Consider the following 18879-nt stretch of genomic DNA (forward strand, 5'->3'; position numbering starts at 1 on the left):
CGAGCCCTCGCGACTGTCCCGGCCGGGCCGTGCGGGGCCAGTGCGCCGAGCCCGTCGGAGACGACCAGCCTCACCCCGGCGACGCGCCCCCGCGGGGAGGGGCCCTGACCTCCAGAGTGAGGGCGTCTTCCTAGCGGCGGTGGCGGAGTCCTGGAAGGCGAGTTGAGGGTGCCGGGAGAGGTAGGAGCAGGCGCCCCTCCCGTGAGCCAGGTGGGGTGGCGGCGGGGGCGGGGGTGGGGGGTTGGTGCTCAAAGCGGGACCTGCAGCGAGGGGCGCACAGGGTTGCCGGTCCTTCCCGTGCCCACTCAGCGCCCCCGTAATAGCCCGGGACCCGAGCCCACGGGGTCCAGATGCACAGGCAGAGTTGCGTGTTCAACAAAGTCATCGTGAATTGTTCTCTGAAGTTTTTTTTTTTTTTTTTTTTTTTACTGTGGAACACTTCAAAGGCACAGAGAACAGTGTAACAGAAGCCTGCGTGTCCACCCCCCTCCTTGCTGCACCCAGACCTCCTGTGCCCACCCCAGCCCTCCAGCCCGGTGATCTGGTCCCTGTAAAATAAATGCTGTGCCCTCTACCCAGGGCTGTGGCCCAGGCACCCTCCCTGGCAGCCCCAGGCCTGTTGCGAGCGCACGCAGTAGAGAGGCTCGCTCTAACACTCTCCTACTAGACCACCCTGTCTGAAGTCTGCTCTGAAAACTGATCCCGGAACCCACTTTTCACCAACGGGCAGGAGCACAAGGTAGTGGGTGGGGGTAAGAGGAAGGGCGGGGTCAGCGGGGACTCCTGGGACGCTCTTACCTGTAGCTGAGATCACAGGGCCTAGCAGTTTGAACGTCTTGGAAGTCCAGCCACGGACCTCAAATGCTCCCATGCTAGACCGCAATCTGTCCCACCCAAGACACGCAGCTGTGCCGCGCGTGTCTGCGGCCGAGCCTAGCGGCAGGTGTGGGTCCACCCTAACCCCCTGGGCTTTTTATCAGCACAAACCACCCATTAGGCCACGGTCAGCAGCGTGATTCTCAAGCATGAAGAACGGGCTGAATTAGGAAAAAAGGGACACTGCATATGAATTTTAGAATTTATTAAATAAGAAAACTGTCAATTTGAACAGGATGCAAAAAGGACGTTTATTTAAAAAAATAACATCCATAGGAAAACAGCCAAAAAGGCATCTAGTGCATGTTACGCCTCCCCTCCAACAGGAAGGGATTGGAAAGGCACCTGGGGAGACGTCGCCCTGACCCGGGAAGGCTCTGCCTAGGCTCCAAGTCCCTGAATCCTACATGTCATCGTACAAGATGCCACCTGGAACGCGTAGCAAAACCCTCCAGCCAACACCAGTTTTCCAGTGCACTTAGATGGTGTCCCACCGTGGAATGCCTGTGCTGACCTTGGTCCCTGAGGGAAGACAATGGCAACCACCTCGTGGGGCATCCATGCTCAGGTCACCAAGCACAGGAGCCCCCCGCCCCCCGGAAGCTGAAGGAGTGGTCTGTGAGCCAGAGGGGGCGCTGAGCACTGGCAGTTAAGGCACAGGCCCCCGTCTGAGGCGCGTGCTTACATTACGGCTCATTTAGTGTTTTTCTCTACTTACGAAAGCAAAGACGATCAACTGAACTTATCTTACAGTCCATATTCTAGAATGACAATGGAAAACACTCATCACAGAATTGCTGTTTTCGTTTAGTAACTAAAAAAAATCATCGGCTTTTAGAGAAATGTCTTCCAGTAGATGATGAGCGTCTATAAACAGCGGGGAGCTCGCCAAGAAGGGCGACACGAAGCACAGGAGCTGCTCTCGCATACGGGAGCTGCTCCTCCCTGCGTGCGGCTAATGATACTGTTCCAGGCCATGAAGTTAGTATCTCGTGATAGATATTTTTACTGTGTGTGAAGACTGCACATTCAGAGACATGGTGGCGTGTTGGAATCCGTCGGGTAATGGTTTCAGGATGTAAACAGAGCTGTGAGCTGGAAGCACCTCCGTGGTTCTCAAGACTCCTCCCCCTGATCTTTAATTTCAGAAATTCTGTCTATAGATTTAAGGATTTCAGCAACAAGATTCAACGTTTCAGCTCCAGAAACCAGCTGCCTGAAATAAAAGCACAGATGTTACAGATGGTTTCTACAACTGCTCCAGGGCAATAACAGAAGCTTTGGGACCTCCCTGGCAGTCCAGTGGTTTGGGCTCCCCGCTTCCACTGCAGGGGGCACAGGTTGGTTCCCTGGTTCGGGAACTAAGGTCCCGCAAGCCACACAACGCAGCCCCCCGCCCCCACCCCCCCAAAAAAAACCCGGAAGCATTAAAGCAGAGAAGTTCCAGAGTGAAAAGTGAACAGTTTTTAAATCTTAGATTCTGTCTCAAGAGACTCTTTGGACTGGAGTTAAATGAGACGGGCTTCCCTACCCACGGCTGTGTCTGGACACCCGACTGGCTTCCCTACCAGCGGCTGTGACTGGACACCGCTGCCGCTGAGCTCAGCCCCGCGGGAGAGAGATCACAGCGATGGCGACCGACCCCACCCAGGAGCCTCACTGTGCCCTGCATGTCTTGGGCCTTCTTCAAGTTTATGTGTTTTTACAAGAGGGAAAGTATTATTCTTTTTCACTCAAAACCTTGGTGCCTCGTAGGTGATTCAGATCTGGCTGACGTTAACCCTCAAGCCTCCCAGGTGAGAATGGTTATCCCTCCGTGGACCACGGAGGGCCTGCTTGCCAAGGATGTGTCGTATGACCGCGGGGTGAACAGGATCACTGAGCCCCACCCCACGAGGCTGTAGCTTGAAACATCGGCTAAGCACCCCCCTCCAACCCCTGCACTCACTTGATGGAGGCATGCGCGTTGTTCATGACAACACGGAGGTTCTGCAGGGCCACCTCTGCGTTCTGCTTCACCACTGTCAGGCTGGCGCCCTGGCCTGACCGCAGGGCTTCGTTCTCCCGCTTGAAGTTAGAGACCTGCGCCTGGGCCCGAGGTGGGGGGTAGGGGGCGGGTGTGGCAGCGTTAGGACTTTTTCCTGGCTAAACAGGAGAGCAGCTAAAAGGCCATCTGACTGGCACCAGACAAGGCACCCTAGGTAGAGGTGACAAGGGGATGATGCCCTTTCCTAACTGGGGGGTAGCAGGCCTAAAGGACACGGGCCTAATGCTGTCCCTGGTACCTCACATGTCCTCTGGTGCGCACGTGCCACCCCCCGCTGTATAGTGATGCCCTCGACACTCTTGTTGGGCACAACCAGGAGGCCCGGGAGGAAAGCTCACACTGTCCTGATTTGGGTGCTTCATCTGCTAGGGGGAGCAGGAGGGGGAGGGGAGGAAACCCCAGCAGAGATTCTTTGGTGCCTTTCTTTGGAATTCACGAATACGTGAACCGTTTAAGACCCTCTCTCTAGTTACCTGGAGCAAGCTGATTTCCTGTTTCAGTTTTAGGACGTGATTTTCTGCCTTTACTGCCCGTTTCTGTTATTCCCCCCACAAAAAAAGAAAAAAAAAAAGGCATCACTGATGTGGTAACATGGACACAGGACGCATCCCCTCCCTCCCCGTCCCTCTCCCTCACCTGGCGGCCCCGGCCAGGCGGGCCCACCCCGTGGCTGGGCAGCCCATGGTGAGGGACCCCTGCTCACTGCCGGCCTGCCTGGGCCCACCCAGACCCACGTGCCCCCGGGGCAGGACTCGGTGCCCTGTAGGGAGCGACACACCAGACACTTCACAGTGTCCAGCCAGGCCGGCCCCGCCCAGCTCCCCCGCTGCGAACCAGGAGCCCGTCTGCTCACGGTCACGCGCTCTAGATTCCGCTCCACCTGCTGCGCCACCGACTCCAGGTCGTGATAGTCCCTCTCCTCCTTGATCATTTTCGCTTCTAACTTCCGCTCAAGCGTCCTCACCCTTGTGAAGGAGAAAGCCCAGGTTATTGGTAACTCCCCTGACTAATTCTAAGAATGTTAAACTATACGGAGTTTTAATTGGACTGATCAAATAAAAACCACAAGAGCCCGAGGTTTCAGAATGCACCTCGGGAGGAACAGCTGTGAGGCAACAGCCTCAGAGCTGGATGCGAGTCAGTGCAGGGTCAGGGGTGCCCTGGGGCCATCTGACAGCTCTGCTGCTCCGTCATCAAATGGGCTTGATTTTGCTGTTTCAAATACGCTTTTACACAGAACATAAGAAACATACCTGATGCTGAGGGTTTAATGCAATAAAACCCACGCTCACACAACTACTGAAGCCTGCGCGCCTAGAGCCCGTGCTCGTCAACAAGAGAAGCCACCGCAATGAGAAGCCCGTGCGCCGCAACGAAGAGTAGCCCCCGCTCGCCGCAACTAGAGAAAGCCGGCGCACAGCAACAAAGACCCAACGCAGCCAAAAATAAATAAATAAACTAATTAAAACAAAACAAAACAAACAATAAAAACCCAGGCACACGTAGCTGCTGAGCCTGCGTGCTGCAGCTGCTGAGGCCTGCGCCCCTGGAGCCCGTGCTCCTACGGCGGGAGAGGCCATCGCGGTGGGGGGCCCGCGCGCCGCAGTGAGGAGTGGCCCCCGCTCGCCCGCCGCGGCTGGAGAGAGCCCGCGTGCAGCGGCGAAGGCCCAACACAGCCCCAAAAATAATAAGTTAATTAATTAATTAAAGAAATAGAAAAAAAATTAAAAAAAAAAAAACAAACCCAGGCACAGTCCAACTCCGATACTTCGTTATCGTTTTCGCATTGGTTTCTTTGAGGGTCAGAAGATGATTTGAATTGCAAGCCTAACTCAAAACGTACGTACATTTCTGTTTGAGTTTCAGAGAAGCTCTGAACCTCAGTCAGCTTCCTTCTTAACTTAGAATTTTCATCTTTCAGCTGTAGAAAAAGAAAATCCTTATTAGAAACTCAGTGTCTCACTACACAGGGATGTGTGCTTCTGCTATTTGGCTCTAGAACTTCTTGATATACAAAAATATTGCAAGGGTCACCCTACAGTCCACGTACAGAGAAAAACCAAGAACAAAGTTGCCTGCTTTTTAAAGGCCTACTACAGTCCCAGACTCCAGTCTTACTCAGATCTTGTAACTCTTTCTTAGGTGACTATAATTTTTCAAATGCCCTCAGGACACCGGGCAAGCTGTCCCCGAGCCACCAGCTGGGGTGGACCCTTTTCTGAGGGGCAGCGCGTTGAGGGTCTCCCTCTGCTCCAGTTCACACCCCCTCACAGCCCTCTGCGTGACTTTTTGGCGGTTATGCTCACGCCGGTCAGACAGACCACAGGCTGTCTTGTCCTTGGAGCCCACCCCCCAGGCCATCAGGGACACTGGGGGCTCCAGGCTTCCTCCAAGAACGCTGCTTAGACACGAGCTGTGACCAGGGTGCCGACGCACAGCCCCCCTCACTTACTGCTTCGTAACTTATCTGCAGCGTCCGAAGGTGCCTGTCCCCCAGAGACTCTCCGGGGACTGTGAAGTCGGTGCTGGGGCTCCCGGCTGGGGAGACGCGGGAGTCGGAGTCGCTCAGCGTGCACGGAGGCAGAGACTCGGGCCCCACCAGCTCCGACGGGTTGGAGAAAAAGGAGACATAGGTGCTGCAGGGCGACGTGCTGGCGGTGACCCTGGAGGAGTGGGTCTGCTCCACGGCAGACGGCAGGTAGGCCCCGTCCCACCCTTCGTCCTCGTCCTCGTCCTCGTCCTCGTCCAGGATGTCGCCAGCCCCCGTCGGGTCTTCGAAAAACGGCTGCTGATACTCCAGGCCATACCCCACGGTCTGGGAGGTGGGGGAGTTGCGGTCGAGTCCCAGCAAGTGCCTCGTGGCTTCCTGAAGAAAACAGGGAGGCGATGCTGACTCAGGAGCCGTCGCAGGCCCTTCTTCCTAGACGTCTGGCGTTGGAACAAGAAGAAAGGCCCATCTCGGCTACGGGGAAGGTGAGGGGCAGGAGGGACCCAAACGGCTCTGAGCCCCACCCGGCTTCTCTGCCGGGAGCAGCGGCTGCCCCGCTTTGCCCCACAGCCCTCGGCCAGCCTTCTGGGAGGGAACGCTGCACGTCAGAAGAGAGACGGCCTCCGGAAGGGTTTTCTGTCTAAGGTCACTGCAAACAACGCCTTAGGTTTACCTTTGAATAAATTCTGCTGTCAGTATTCTCTTTCGACAGGCCAAGGTTCTTGCTTTTCAGAAACTCTTTAAAGGAGAATGGATTTGCCTCTTCAAGATCTCCAAGTTTCTCACCTGAAATGATAACAGATGTCACAAACGTGAAAAGTCTCCTGAAGGTCCTTAAAGGGAACTTCCCTGTTCGTTGCTTTTTCCTGAACATGACCCCAGCTAAGATGGGGAACACTGCCTTCGTCCTTCCACCAGATCTCAGCGACACTGGGAAATGAGAAAGCTAGCTGATAAAACAGACCAACTCGGGCATTCTAAATTCTCCTTCTCGTCCCAGCCCCTCGGTCCCCATACCTTGCTGCCCATGGGGTCCACCTGGGGACATGTAAAGCTGCCACGCGCCTCCACTCCCATGCAAAGGGCTTGGGCCGCAGCCTATGCCGGAGGCTGGCAGAGCGCACGTGCAGCCATGTGAGGAACCACTGCTCCGCCTCCAGCCTTTTCCCCACTCACTCTCCAGCTTTCCCTTCTCTTTCCCACTCTCCCGGTACCCAACCAGCCACCCTGCGGCCCTTTTGGCCCACCAGTGATCCAAGCCCAGGTGCCAACCCTGTATGAAGTTGGCTCCTGTAACCCTGGCCCCACTGTCTCCTCAGACCCCTCAGGTGTGACTTCCCACCCCCTGCCATTCCTCATGCCCAGGTTCTCCTGCCCCTGTGCCCACTTTCCCTCCACCCGCGGGTCAGGATCGACTGTGGGGCTCCACCCCCACCTGCTCTTTCGGGCTCCAGGTGTACTAGTTATATGCTGTCAGACTGACAGCCCTGCCGCTGGGCACGTGCCTGGCACGTGGAGACATGGACGGAGAGAAAAAGAAAGGATTACTGAACTACTGTACCTCCAAAGTGCGTGTTCTGGGCTCCTGATGGACCTTGCTTAGTGCCTTTCCCCTTTCCATAGGCAAAATCTGCAAAGAGACATCATCACCCCACCGTGATCATGGGAAGCCTTTATGACCACAACTTTTTTTGACATGCGGTCTCTATTGCAGTGGTTCTTACGGCCTGGGCAACTTTCAGAGCACAAGCCCCCGGGCTCCTGCCCCTGGAGATGGTCTGACGTCCATGGGCCCTGGCATCTGTGATTCTGAAAAAGCTCCCGATAGGTTTGATGCCCCGTGGGGCAGGCGCACGTCCTCCGTCTTATGGTGCCTCCTGAATGCCCTCGTGGGTTGTCATTGGCTCTCAGACCCTGACAGAATCACCTAAACGCTCCCTGAACACCCTGGACCCCAGGCGGTGTAGCCGCTTGGGGAGAATTAGGATGAACTAAAGATGGCCTCTGCCCAGCTGCAGCGACCAGAGGATGGCTACACCTGGTTTCCCACCCTGGCCTACTGGATGAAGATTCCCTCATCCTCCCACCTGAAAGAGCCAGGTGGTTTCCTGTGTTGCCACTGGGCCTACTTCTATGCCGGCATTTGCCATGGTGTACTGGAACTGTCTGGCTGGGGGGGCAGGGGGTTCTCCAAGAGGAGACTGTGAGCTCCAGGGAGCGGGACTCCCATCCACTTGCGTTTCCTACTCCCAGCGCCCGGCGCACGGTGGGGCTAGTGGTCACCGTTGGGCCGGGGGTGAGTTGCGCTATCGCGCGGGACCTACAGGTAGTGCCGGCACCGGGAGTCCCTGAGGCTCGTCTCTCACCTGTGTCTCCCACGGAAGCTAGCACCGGACTGGGCACATAGCACATAAACGTCGGCCGAATGCCGAAGAACTGGGACTCCAGGTCCCTGGCTTGGGGGCGCTCACAGTCTAGCTGGGGGAGACAAGACCGGCGCTCATAGAACGCGGGAGCTGTAATAACAACAAGAGCGACTTCACCGCGCGCCCGCCTCACCTGGACCTCAGCGCGGACGCCCGCCCGCCCCCCGCCCGCTCACCGTCCGGAATGACGAGGCTCCGGGGCCGGGACAACGGGGTGACGCCGGGGCGGCGCGCGTAGCCCGCCATCGCCGCGGGCCCCGCAGCGCCAGCTCTCCCTAGCCCGGCAGCTGCGGCTCCATGGCTCCGACTTCGTCCCGACCGCGGACCAAGTCGGCCACCCCCGTCGCCCGCCGCTCGGCCACTGCTCCGAACCTCTGGCCGCTGCTTCTGCTCCGCGCACCGGAAGCGCAAGCCTGAACGCCTCGGGCCGGCGCCGGGGGGGCGGGGGCGCCGGAGGCGGAACAGGAAGTGACGACAGAGTCGGTGGGCGGTGACGCAAGATGGCGGCTATGGTGCTGGCGGCGACGCGGCTGCTGCGAGGCTCGGGCTCCTGGGGCCGCTCGCGGCTGAGGTGAGCCGAGGGCCGGCCGGGGATCGGCCGGGGGCTGGGGCGGCCCCCCCCCTTCTGGACGCTCCGCCTTTGGCTCCCCCACGCCGAGGGGCGGCGCCCGGCAAGCGGGCTGGGAGTGCGGGACCCCCGCCCGGTCCCCGAGGCGACGGGAGCACTTCCCCCGTTGGCGCCCCGGGCTCCGACCGCGAGCCCCATCCGCCTCTCTCTCGTCCTCTCCTCCCGGGCGGTCGTGGGTGCTCCTCCGAGGTCACGTGTCATCTCCGCCCCGGCCCCTTCCGGCCGCGTGCCCCCTTGCGAGGCCGAGCCGGCAAGCCTGGGTTCTGTGGTCGCCAGAGTCATGTCCTTGACTGCTGTGCTCTGTCCCCTCTCCTCTGGATGTCTGGCCTTTTCCCGCACTGGCGCTTTCATTGAGGCGACAGATGGGTGTTGATCCCTCGCTGTGAGGTCCTGGGTGCGATGGGGACAGAGACCAGGCAGTGGGTCCAGGCAGTCTCGTGCCCAAAGTGTCAGCTTTGAAGGGAGTAAGCCGCCTTCGGCGGTAAGAAACAGGAGAGACTAGCTTCAGGTGGGATGAGGAGGAGCAGCTTACGAGGAGGTGACGTCTAAGCCAAGGGATGGAGAATGAGAGAAGGGTCAGCCCTGTGAACAGGGCAGGGGAAGGCAGGTCAGACCAGGAACCGTGAGCACAGCAGCGTGGGGATGATGAGCCCAGTGTGTCCAGGGAACGGACCAGCCGGCCAGTGGGACCCGGACCTGGGGCGGGGGCGGCTAGCAGATGGGTTTGGAGGGGGAGCTGGAGGCCTTCGGGACCAGGTGAAGAGATGTGGTTTCCGCTTAGGCTCCAGGGGGCTGTTGAAGGGCAGGGCTTGGCCAGTTGCTTGGTGTGTAGAAACAGACTTAACCCACTTAACCCTCCTTTCATGGAGGTGGCATTTGAGGCCTAAGGACCTGAACCAACTTGCCGCATGTCCCTGGGAACACCTCAGTGGTGTTCTTGGTCACTCTTCTGTGTTGTCTCTGGGGACGTGTAGAAATCAATTCTCTAGATAAGGAGATGCTGATTCTTTAAATGCACACGAAACACAAATAACTGCACCTAGGTGGTCACCACAGGCCCCACCGTCTCAGTTGTATTGTACCCGGGCCGACTTCTGTGTTTCAGGTTTGGAGCCCCTGCGTACAGGCAGTTCAGTAGTGGCGGTGCCTATCCCAGCGTCCCCCTCTCCTCCCCCTTGCCCGGAGTACCCAAGCCTGTTTTTGCTACAGTTGATGGACAAGAAAAGTTTGAAACCAAAGTTACCACACTGGAGAATGGGCTTCGTGTGGCGTCCCAAAATAAGTTTGGACAGTTTTGTACAGTAGGAAGTAAGTACTGTCGGTAACATTGCGGGTGGCCCCGTCTGTTGTAACGTGCACACGCTTCAGTTCACTGTTAGTTGTACTTAGGGCCTCGTTCGTGAATTATATCCTGAGTGAAAAAGCATGGCGTAGAATCTGAAAATTTAGTAATCAGAGTATGAACGGTGGCTCTCCTGGTGGTGGGTTTTCTTTTCCTTCTTTCTACCTTTCTGTTATCCTAAAAGATTTCTACCAGAGGTATAAAGTACGTAATTTTATAAATACTGACGTACGTATATAGCTGTGAAAACCTTCGGAGTCAAGGTAATGTACGTATTTGTCATTCTCATATGTTTAAATTTGGCTGTTTGGTCATATTCACAATTTTAAAAGGTTTGTCTTGATTAGATCTTCCCTTTTGAATATCTGACTTAACCTGTCAATTTTCTTTTTATTGCCAGTTCTTATTAACTCTGGATCAAGATATGAAGCAAAATATCTCAGTGGAATTGCTCACTTTTTGGAAAAATTGGCATTTTCGGTCAGTGTCCAACTTGTGATTTTTGATACTATACTTGGGAAGAATCTGTCAAGGTTTGCTTTTCTAAAATGGGTATTTTAATAAATGCTTAAGTTGCCAAGTTGATACGAATTAAGGTTTCTAAGTTAAAAGATGATTTGATTTAATGTGTTCTGAAAGCAAAAGTAAGTTTTTTTCTTAAAAACTGTATCTTGGAGGCTGTTCTGCGTGGCTCACGTAGGTTCTCTTGTTCACTTTTCTAGTCTACGGATCGGTTTGGCAGCAGAGATGAAATTCTGCTTACCTTGGAGAGGCACGGGGGTATTTGTGACTGCCAGACAACCAGGTACGCCAGCTTTCACGTACAGGCTCGTCTTTTATCACGTGGACTGTCCTCATCCTTGGTCAGAGTCCCCCTGAGCCCCTCCCATCGGCGAGGCCGTGGAGGTGAATGGTGAGAAGTGAGCCCTGGTCCAGGCAGAGATTCGGGTGGAGGGTTGGGGTGTGTGGCAACACTTACACAGAGGCATGCGCTCCGAGGGCCAAGCCTCCCCTGTCATTCGAGCCAGGCTGCTGGCTGGGCTCTGGGGACGCAGAGCAGGCCTGTCCCCAGGATGCTCACAGATCGGGCAGAGGGCTGCACCACGGCTGGTGGACGCAGGAGCCAGGGGCCGAGGGTGGTGGGAGCGTGGGGGGGGTCAGGAAGGGAACGGTAGGTAACTCAACGTCGGGGCTGCTGCTTGAAGGCGCCTGCCAGGTGGAATAACGGTCGGCCGTGGCTCAGACGCAGGGGACAGCAGGTGCAGAGGCTCAGCCTGGAAGAGGCAGTGGTCGGTTTGGGGTGGGGAAGGTTCAGTAGGTAGCTGGGGCACAGATGGGGTAGGGGTGCTGTGGACAAAGGCAGGTGGTGTTTGTCTGCCCAGGTGTGGGGCGTGTTTGGAAAGCTGTGTTCAGGGCAATGTGAGATAAGCAGACAGAGATCACACCTTTTTTTTTTTTTTTTTTGGTCCACGCCGGGTACCATGTGGGATCTTAGTTCCCCGACCAGGGATCGAACCCGGGCCCCTGCAGTGGAAGCGCAGAGTCCTAACCACTGGACCCCCAGGGAAGTCCCAGATCACACTTTTTTTAAGCGGTTGGTTATTTCAATCTGAATGTTAAAAAAATTAGAGAGAAAATATAGGTTAAATGCCAAGAATTAGAGTTGGCATGGAGGCAGTATGTTCACATGTTCAAAAAAAGGTCTGTTCAGAAACTTGTGGCTCCCGGCTGCCCGTGAATGAAAGCCAGACTGGTTGGCTGTGTTCTTGCGAAAAATCGCATCCTCCGTCTCCCCAGGGAGCCCCTTCCTCTGGTCAGGCAGGCCTGTGTTCTGCCCCAACGCAGCCAGCTAATTCTCAGCTCAGACTTTCGTTCCTGCTGCTCTCCCCCGTGGTCCTACAGCACTTCCCCGCCGAGAATGGCCCCTTCCCTGCAGAGGCCCTGGTGGCCACGTCTCCCCTCCAGGGCTCGCTCCTCTCCACGTGGCAGCCGGGCCTGCCCTGTGTGGTCTCCGGCCGGACCGTGCCCCCCTCGTGGCCCTGTGGTTGTCACGTTTGCGTCTCCCCTGCCTCAGTGCGCCTGTCTGATCACAGCGCCTCGTGCTGCGAGCTACTGTGCCAGTCAGTCTCTGTCCCCCAGCCGTCTAAGGCCAGGCATGCGCCCGTGTGGACAGTTCACCTAGCGGACACTCAGTGCAGGATGACACGAGTAGCCTCAGAGGGGGCTTGTGCTGGTGAAAACCGCTCAGAGCTGCCTCTCCAGTTCGGCTGGACAGTGTCTTCCGCTCCAGCGATTAGCCCGTGCACAGCTGTGGTTCTGCCTGCTAAGAGTTTACACTGTAAGATGGCAAAGGGGCAAGAGCCCCGGGTGTATGCTGACCCTCGACGCAGAAAGACGTAACCACCTTCCCTGCCACCCCAGCATACACCTGTCGTGACCTTATCGCCCCCAGCGTTGGTTTTGTTGGTTTTTCCAGAGACACCACCATGTATGCTGTGTCTGCTGATTCTAAAGGCCTGGACACGGTGGTTGGCTTGCTGGCAGACGTGGTCCTGCACCCCAGGCTAACAGGTGCGCGTTTGGGCTGCTTGAGGGGTCCTGGGGTGGGGGGCAATGCTGGGAGGTGTGTTGACGCACTGCCCGGGGGAGGGGCGCTGTGTTATGGAGCCTTGGGCCCACCCACCAGTGACAGTCAGCAGGGGGGTCACTGGAGACAACGCTCACGATTAGAAACGTCCTTGATACTGAATACTTCGACTCTCGTCTCTGTGCCCTTTGACGTTTGTAGCGAAACGGTTCTTTCATTTCAGAAAAGCATCTCAGACGGTGTTTAAACACCCTGACTGACGTGCTACCAGAAGTTTCTGTGTCTCTGTGCCCATTCCCTTCCTCAGCCTTGCAAATGGCAGGACCTCAAGCTCCCTGCTAGGAGTGGACACAGGCCAGTCTAGCTGCGCTGTGTTTCACAGCAGCCTGGCCTTGGGGTTCCCAGGCTGCGGTTCCGCATTACGATCTTTCTGGCACTGGTTCCAGTTACCCGATGAAACACACCCCCGCCATTGGTCTGTGCCTCTGTGTCTGGGCCTGAGCGCCTCGTACGGGGAGGAAGCCGCGGCTCGGAGCGGGGCCAGGTGGCTGCTTCCGGGCAGAGGGGAGGAGGCCCAGGTCGTCCAGGTCCCGGCCTGCAGGGCACTCTCCCCGTCGCTCGTACAAGCGCCCCCCAGGTCTGCCCCAGAGGAAGGCAGAGGAGGCTCTGCCCGTGCCTGCCGATGAACGACGCTGGGCCCAGCTCGGCGACCCAGGCTCAGGGCGGCCTCCGTCTGAGCCTCGTCTCTGATTCTCTGCAGATGAAGAAATCGAGCTGGCGCGTATGGCTGTCCGGTTTGAGCTGGAGGACCTCAGCATGCGGCCCGACCCGGAGCCCCTTCTCACCGAGATGATTCACGAGGTGCGATGGACACGCGGGCCACCTCCACGGCCTCGCCCCCGACCCCGGGCTCTGGGGGGGTCGTTCACCTGCCCGATGCCACCTTGCAGGACATTTTTAATTTCTGAATTTGTTAGCTATGCAAGTTTTAAACTTTTTAATCCTTACGGTAACGAGGTCTGTAGAGTGAGCCTTTTATGTTACATTTCTTACGAATTTTCATTCTGGAGAGGCAGATTTTACTATTTTTGTAAACACACAAAGCTGCTCCTGCCAAACGGTAGCTGAAACGAACAGCTGGTGGGCTTTTCCCATCTGGCCGGGGATCGCTGCAGTCCCGGCTTGCCTGGGAGGCCTGGCTGCGTTCCCTCTGTCACTTGTGTTTCTCTTGCTTCCTTTATCAAGGCCGCTTACAGGGAAAACACAGTCGGCCTGCACCGTTTCTGCCCCACGGAGAACATAGCAAAGATTGACCGGTCGGTGCTTCACTCCTACCTGCGAAACTACTACACCCCCGACCGCATGGTGCTGGCCGGGGTGGGGGTAGAGCACGAGCGCCTGGTGGAATGCGCCAGGAAGTACCTCCTGGGCACCCGGCCTGCCTGGGGCAGTGGGGCGGCCGTGCACGTGGACGGGTCGGTGGCACAGTACACTGGGGGCATCGTCAAGGTAAAGCCATGATCTCGGGTTGTGTACGCTTTCTTTGATTTCTTTTTTCAGTGTGATCGATCTTGCGTTTATCCTGAAGGTGTTAGGTTCACCTTAACTGGGCTTCACCTTAACCCGCGTTCCTGTTAGAGCTGAGCTCCACCTGGGCTCGAGGCTCGGCTGGCTCGCGCCTCTCGAGGGGGTTTCCTGACATTGGTGTACGGTTTCTGTAGACCCGTTTATATACCACCTGACCTGAGAAGCGTGCAAGGCCTGGTGGTCTTTCACTGAGTGTACGCATCCATTCTTCTTGGTTCCAGCTGGAAAGGGACATGTCCAGTGTCAGCCTGGGCCCCACCCCGTTCCCCGAGCTCACGCACATCATGATTGGCCTGGAGAGCTGTTCCTTCTTGGTGAGTCCTGGGCGGCTCGGGCGGGGCGTCCTGGAGCGGGTCACACCTGCGCGGGCTCCGCCCAGGCTGAGCTCTGCCGTCCGTCTGCCGCAGGAGGGGGACTTCCTCCCTTTCGCCGTGCTGAACATGATGATGGGCGGCGGCGGCTCCTTCTCGGCCGGCGGGCCTGGCAAGGGCATGTTCACCAGGCTCTACCTCAACGTGCTCAACAGGTGGGTTGGGTGCCCTCGCCTGCTCTGTCGGGGCCGCTGGCCCAGCCGAGCATGCTCTGGGGCCGTGACACCTTCCTTGTGTCCCTCTCTTCACGTCCCTCACAGGCACCACTGGATGTACAACGCGACCTCCTACCACCACAGCTACGAGGACACGGGCCTCCTGTGCATTCACGCCAGCGCCGACCCCAGACAGGTGAGGGCCGGGCCTCCTTCACTGCGGGAACGGGGGGACGAAAGCTGCCGGGCTGAGATCACTCTCTCGCGCTCCACGCTCTCTTACAGGTTCGAGAAATGGTGGAAATCATCACGAGAGAGTTTGTTTTAATGGCTGGAACTGTGGATGTGGTAAGTAGGGCTCCTAGCCATTTCCAACATCCTCGCGGTGTTGGATGGGTAGAGAACATGGTGTAGGGGTGGCCGGCAGAGGGCCCGTGCTCTGTGCCCACACCACCAGCGTCCCAGCCAGGACAGCACAGCCCCGGGGTGACCCAGACCTGCCCCCGTGGGAGCCCGTCCTCCCTGGTCTTGATGCTGAGAACCCCCCCAGTGCCGGGTCTGCTTGCTCTGACCGAGCCCATGCCTCCTGTGCCTGCCCTGTGTCCTTCTGTAAGAGGGTAAATTGGAGCGGCGTTGAACAGAACGAGCGGGCCACGCGGGGCATTTTTCTCGCTCTTTCTTGACTCTGGTTTATGTTTTGACCTGAGATTTTGCTCCCTCGTTTTTTTCATTTACTTCTTATCATACCGTATGTGTTCAGAAGTCTTGTTTTTTTTCCTGGGTCAGAACTGGCACCAGTAAGCAGGTTCTCTGTACGCGCTACACGTGGACGCGCGCTCAGACACCTGTGTGCACATGCATGCACACGCGCTACACGTGGACGCGCGCTCAGACAGCTGTGTGCACACGCACGCACACAGGCACACACACGTGCACGCCGCAGCAGAGAGGCCCAGCGTGTGAGCCTGCTGGGGGTCAGTGCGTGTGCTTCACCCTCAGAGCTTCTCTTCTGCACATTCCATGTTTTCTCCAGTAACCACATACTCCCTTTTTAATCAGGAAAAGAAGCATTATTTTAAAAATAAAAACGTGTTTAAAAATTTACACTTGGTGGTTCCGTTAGCGTCCTGCTAGAAAAAGTGTTTTCCTCTAACGTGAAGGCACCTTGAGATAAAAATTATTTGCCTGAACTTGCAAAAGCGATAAAGACCTGTGTTAAATCAGGAGTTATTTTACTTAAAAGATACAGACTCTCGACAGCTGAGGTGTTTTCTAGCACCTGTCCTCCAGGCCTGTGAGCTCCCCGGTGGGCGGCCTGCACCTCTCACCAGCCCCCCTGTCTCTGCCCTTGCGCTCCAGGCTGGGCTTCAGGAACGGAACTCACTGGAGCTGCAGTCTTAAGCTTGGCCCCAGATACAGAGCTGGCAGCTTGAGCTGGCTCCCGCGGATTTCCCAGGGAGCGCGGTAAACATAGCTGACAGGACCCTGCTCCGGGATCTGGGGGGAGCCCCGGAGCCTGCGTTGAGTTTGTTTTCCTTGTGATTCCAACGTGCGGCCAGCTTTGGGGTCCTGGAGCTTGGGTGTTCGGTGTTCTTCCCTGCTCATGCTGCGTGGCAAAGTTTAAACCCAAGAACTCCAGGGAAGCGTATACTTCTCCCTTATTTCGAATGTGGTAAAGGCCCGATTACTGTGGTTCCAGCCCTGACCCAGAAAGCACAGAGGCGGAAACATGGCGGGATCTGCTGGTGACTTGGGCCGCGAGCCCAGGCACGGGGGGCCATCTTCCCCTATTCAGCCCTGGGTAAGCGGAAGACCCTTCGCCAGGACACGTCCGTCAGCCCCTCTGCTGGCCAGGCCGTTTGCGATTGGCTGGGAGACGGGCGTGAGCCCAGGGACTGAGCCACGTGACCCCGCAGGTGGAGCTGGAACGGGCCAAGACGCAGCTCACGTCCATGCTCATGATGAACCTGGAGGCCAGGCCCGTCATCTTCGAGGACGTGGGGAGGCAGGTGCTGGCCACCCGCTCCAGGAAGCTGCCCCACGAGCTGTGCGCGCTCATCCGTGAGTCCCGGGCCCGGGGTGGGGGTGGCCCCGCAGGCCTGCTTCCCGGCCCTGCCCGCGCCGGCTGAGCGCCGTACCTGTGTGACTCCAGATTTTTGCCCCCTTATAAAAGGGCCTCTCAACGACCCCCCCAGGTTTCAACGCAGATTCAGTGGGAAAGTGGGTGGCCTGGTGCCGTGCTGTGCGGGGAGAGACACCAGCCCTAGCACCGCTGCCCCGGGGGCTCGTGGCAGGTGCCCGTGGCCTCCTGTGAGAGGCCTTCAGGAGGCCCTGAGCTTCCATTTCAGGATGCCAAGCTGTACTTGCTTGTGACTCTTTGGGGGACAGGTTGATCTTAGCTTCGTCAGATTCCCAAGGGGTCCGCAAGCCCAGAAGGGCTCTGCTTACTGCTCTGCGGGGCCGAGTCGCCCAGGGCGAAGCTGACCTGGTCCCCGGGCGTCTGCTGGGTTTGGGTTTGGAGTCCTGCTGAGGGCAGCGCTTGCCCCGCCCACGCGCGGACCCTTGTCCTCCCTGGGAGAAGCCCCTCAGACCCTCGAGTACGACAGTACCCGATCTCCCTGAGGCCTCGTCTTCCGTAGAAAATAAGTTCCCGGGGGTGTGGTTCCCTCCTCCAAGGCTGGGCCACGTGTGCAGGCCCTCGGCCCCCCTCGTTCTGACCTCACCCTTCGTCCATGCAGTGCCGAGGCTTTGGTTTTCCCCTCCCTGCAGACTCGCCATGTAGGTAACTCACAGCTGAGGGGTATTTTTTCCTTTTTTAATTATATTAACGCCTGTTGGGATGGGCATGTCCTAATGCAGTTGAAGTTAACACTCGCCCATTTACTAAGAAACTCACCGTGCAGTCCACACATGGCTGCGCCCGGACCTTCCGGGGTCCTCAGCATCCCTCCTCCGCAGGTGGGGAGGCGGCGGCAGGTTGGGGACCCCTCTGTCTGTTCAGGACTGCAGCCACGGCGGGGAGAGGAGTGGGACCCATGCGGGGTCGGGTGCTCCCCTGACGCCTCTCTTCCCCGTGCCAGGTGACGTGAAGCCAGAGGACGTCAAGAGAGTTGCTTCTGCGATGCTCCGCAGGAAGCCCGCCGTGGCCGCCCTGGGGGACCTGAGCGATCTGCCCGCGTACGAGCACGTCCAGGCGGCCCTGGCGAATAAGGACGGGCGCCTGCCCAGGACGTACCGGCTCTTCCGGTAGAGGCGCCGCGGCAGCACCATCCACGTCCGTTTCTTTGGGGTGACTTCAGCGCAGACGTTCATAGACGGTGCAGACTGTGGGACTTTTCCTAAACGTGAATTCCTTCAGAATTGGACGTGCCAATCAGTGGAATAAAGATTGCTCTCCACCACTGCGGCTGGAAACTAGGGGAAGCGCGGGGAGGTTGGAGCAGCCGGCTGGGGTCAAGCCGGGCTAGTCTTCCCGCTCCCCCAGGAGTTTCGGCAGGTGGGGGAACCGCGCAGTTCCCCGAGGCCGGCGGTCGTTGAGCGGGCGAGGCCTGACCTCTCCTCGGAGGCCCCCGGGCCCATCGGCCCGCCTGCATCCGGGAGGCCAGGGCCACCCACACCAGCACCTCGAGGGTCCCGGGGCGAGGCACCATCCAGCTTGACCGGTGAGGGGTCGTCTCTTGCCCTCAATAGTAAGGCCCTGACTTCAGAGGTGGGGAGCTCGGGGCGGGGGAGGCGGGCTTGAAAGGCGGAAGGACAGAGGCCGCGTGCGGGGCCCTGCAGGGTCAGGGGGCTTTGGTGACGGCCCTGCGGGGCCTGGGCACCTGCACTGGCTGCCCTGGGTCCTTCTGACGCTGCCGTGGTTCAGAGGGCGGCTTCCTGGACGCCAGCGGGTTGCACAGAACCGCGCCACAAAGCTTTGTGGAGAAGAGTCGTCTCCAGGCCGTAGTTTTTGAAACGCTAAGTGCAGCCCCTGCTGTCCAGCTGGGAGAGGGAGGGGTGATCTGAGGCCGTCAAATAAATGTTTCAGCGTCACCTCTGTCACGTCCGTTCATCTTGCCGGGGCCTGTCGTCCCTTTATTTCCATCCCTTTACTGCACACCTACCCTGGCCCAGGTGGGAGGTGTCTGGGCCCCTGCTGTCCTTCGCCTGCTCCGCTCCAGTCCACTGGGTGGGAGCCCCAGGCTCATGGCCAGCGGGCCAACAGCGTGGATTCCAGTTGTTAGGAATGCCCTGTGGTTACTGGGCTGGCTGGGAGGGAGCGCGCGGGAGCGCGAGGCGTCCTGGGAGCTGCTCCCAGCCGGGCCCAGGTGCCTCTTGCGGGAGCTGGCGCTCACCCGGGCTTCCTATCCCCTGGACACCCCCCTCTCCCTCT

General features: G+C 58.0%; 2 protein-coding genes across 10 annotated transcripts; one reads left to right on the forward strand and one right to left on the reverse strand.

The window, feature by feature from the left end:
• Window positions 1–1066: 1066 nt before the first annotated feature.
• On the reverse strand, window positions 1067–8148 carry ENTR1 (endosome associated trafficking regulator 1). 5 transcript variants are annotated; one of them, XM_082401869.1, is made up of 10 exons: window positions 8014–8148; window positions 7778–7927; window positions 6973–7041; window positions 6085–6197; window positions 5376–5789; window positions 4771–4844; window positions 3777–3888; window positions 3397–3459; window positions 2825–2964; window positions 1067–2092 (listed from the first exon to the last, which is right to left on the reverse strand). In XM_082401869.1, the coding sequence occupies exons 1-10, from the start codon at window positions 8081–8083 to the stop codon at window positions 1993–1995; spliced, it is 1305 nt and encodes a 434-aa protein (XP_082257995.1). In that variant the 5' UTR covers window positions 8084–8148; the 3' UTR covers window positions 1067–1992. The 5 variants fall into 5 exon arrangements, with proteins under 5 accessions (XP_082257995.1, XP_082257996.1, XP_082257994.1 ...); XM_082401870.1 differs by having other exon boundaries at window positions 1067–2088; window positions 2825–3021; XM_082401868.1 differs by having other exon boundaries at window positions 2825–3021.
• A 125-nt stretch (window positions 8149–8273) lies between these two features.
• On the forward strand, window positions 8274–18539 carry PMPCA (peptidase, mitochondrial processing subunit alpha). 5 transcript variants are annotated; one of them, XM_082401863.1, is made up of 13 exons: window positions 8274–8408; window positions 9571–9773; window positions 10208–10287; window positions 10530–10612; window positions 12284–12378; window positions 13155–13255; window positions 13640–13903; window positions 14203–14295; window positions 14389–14507; window positions 14613–14703; window positions 14793–14855; window positions 16424–16568; window positions 17588–18539. In XM_082401863.1, the coding sequence occupies exons 1-13, from the start codon at window positions 8338–8340 to the stop codon at window positions 17755–17757; spliced, it is 1578 nt and encodes a 525-aa protein (XP_082257989.1). In that variant the 5' UTR covers window positions 8274–8337; the 3' UTR covers window positions 17758–18539. The 5 variants fall into 5 exon arrangements, with proteins under 5 accessions (XP_082257989.1, XP_082257990.1, XP_082257992.1 ...); XM_082401864.1 differs by lacking the exon at window positions 13640–13903; XM_082401866.1 differs by lacking the exon at window positions 16424–16568 and having other exon boundaries at window positions 17588–17728.
• The last annotated feature ends 340 nt before the right edge of the window (window positions 18540–18879 follow it).

The sequence above is a fragment of the Balaenoptera borealis genome (assembly GCF_965194805.1).
Source record: "Balaenoptera borealis genome assembly, chromosome: 8".
Taxonomy (NCBI): Eukaryota; Metazoa; Chordata; class Mammalia; order Artiodactyla; family Balaenopteridae; genus Balaenoptera; species Balaenoptera borealis.

What these genes read in the sequence shown, in the direction of transcription:
- ENTR1 (XM_082401868.1), bottom strand. Translation starts at nt 8,083, where the DNA reads ATGGCGGGCTACGCGCGCCGCCCCGGCGTCACCCCGTTGTCCCGGCCC. An exon ending in ACAGCAGAATTTATTCAAAG is followed by an intron (nt 5,790 to 6,084) that starts GTAAACCTAAGG and finishes TGTTTTCTTCAG; the next exon opens with GAAGCCACGAGGCACTTGCT. An exon ending in GGAATCTAGAGCGCGTGACC is followed by an intron (nt 3,460 to 3,776) that starts GTGAGCAGACGG and finishes GGGGAATAACAG; the next exon opens with AAACGGGCAGTAAAGGCAGA.
- PMPCA (XM_082401863.1), top strand. Translation starts at nt 8,338, where the DNA reads ATGGCGGCTATGGTGCTGGCGGCGACGCGGCTGCTGCGAGGCTCGGGC. An exon ending in ACAGTTTTGTACAGTAGGAA is followed by an intron (nt 9,774 to 10,207) that starts GTAAGTACTGTC and finishes TTTTATTGCCAG; the next exon opens with TTCTTATTAACTCTGGATCA. An exon ending in ACACTGGGGGCATCGTCAAG is followed by an intron (nt 13,904 to 14,202) that starts GTAAAGCCATGA and finishes TCTTGGTTCCAG; the next exon opens with CTGGAAAGGGACATGTCCAG.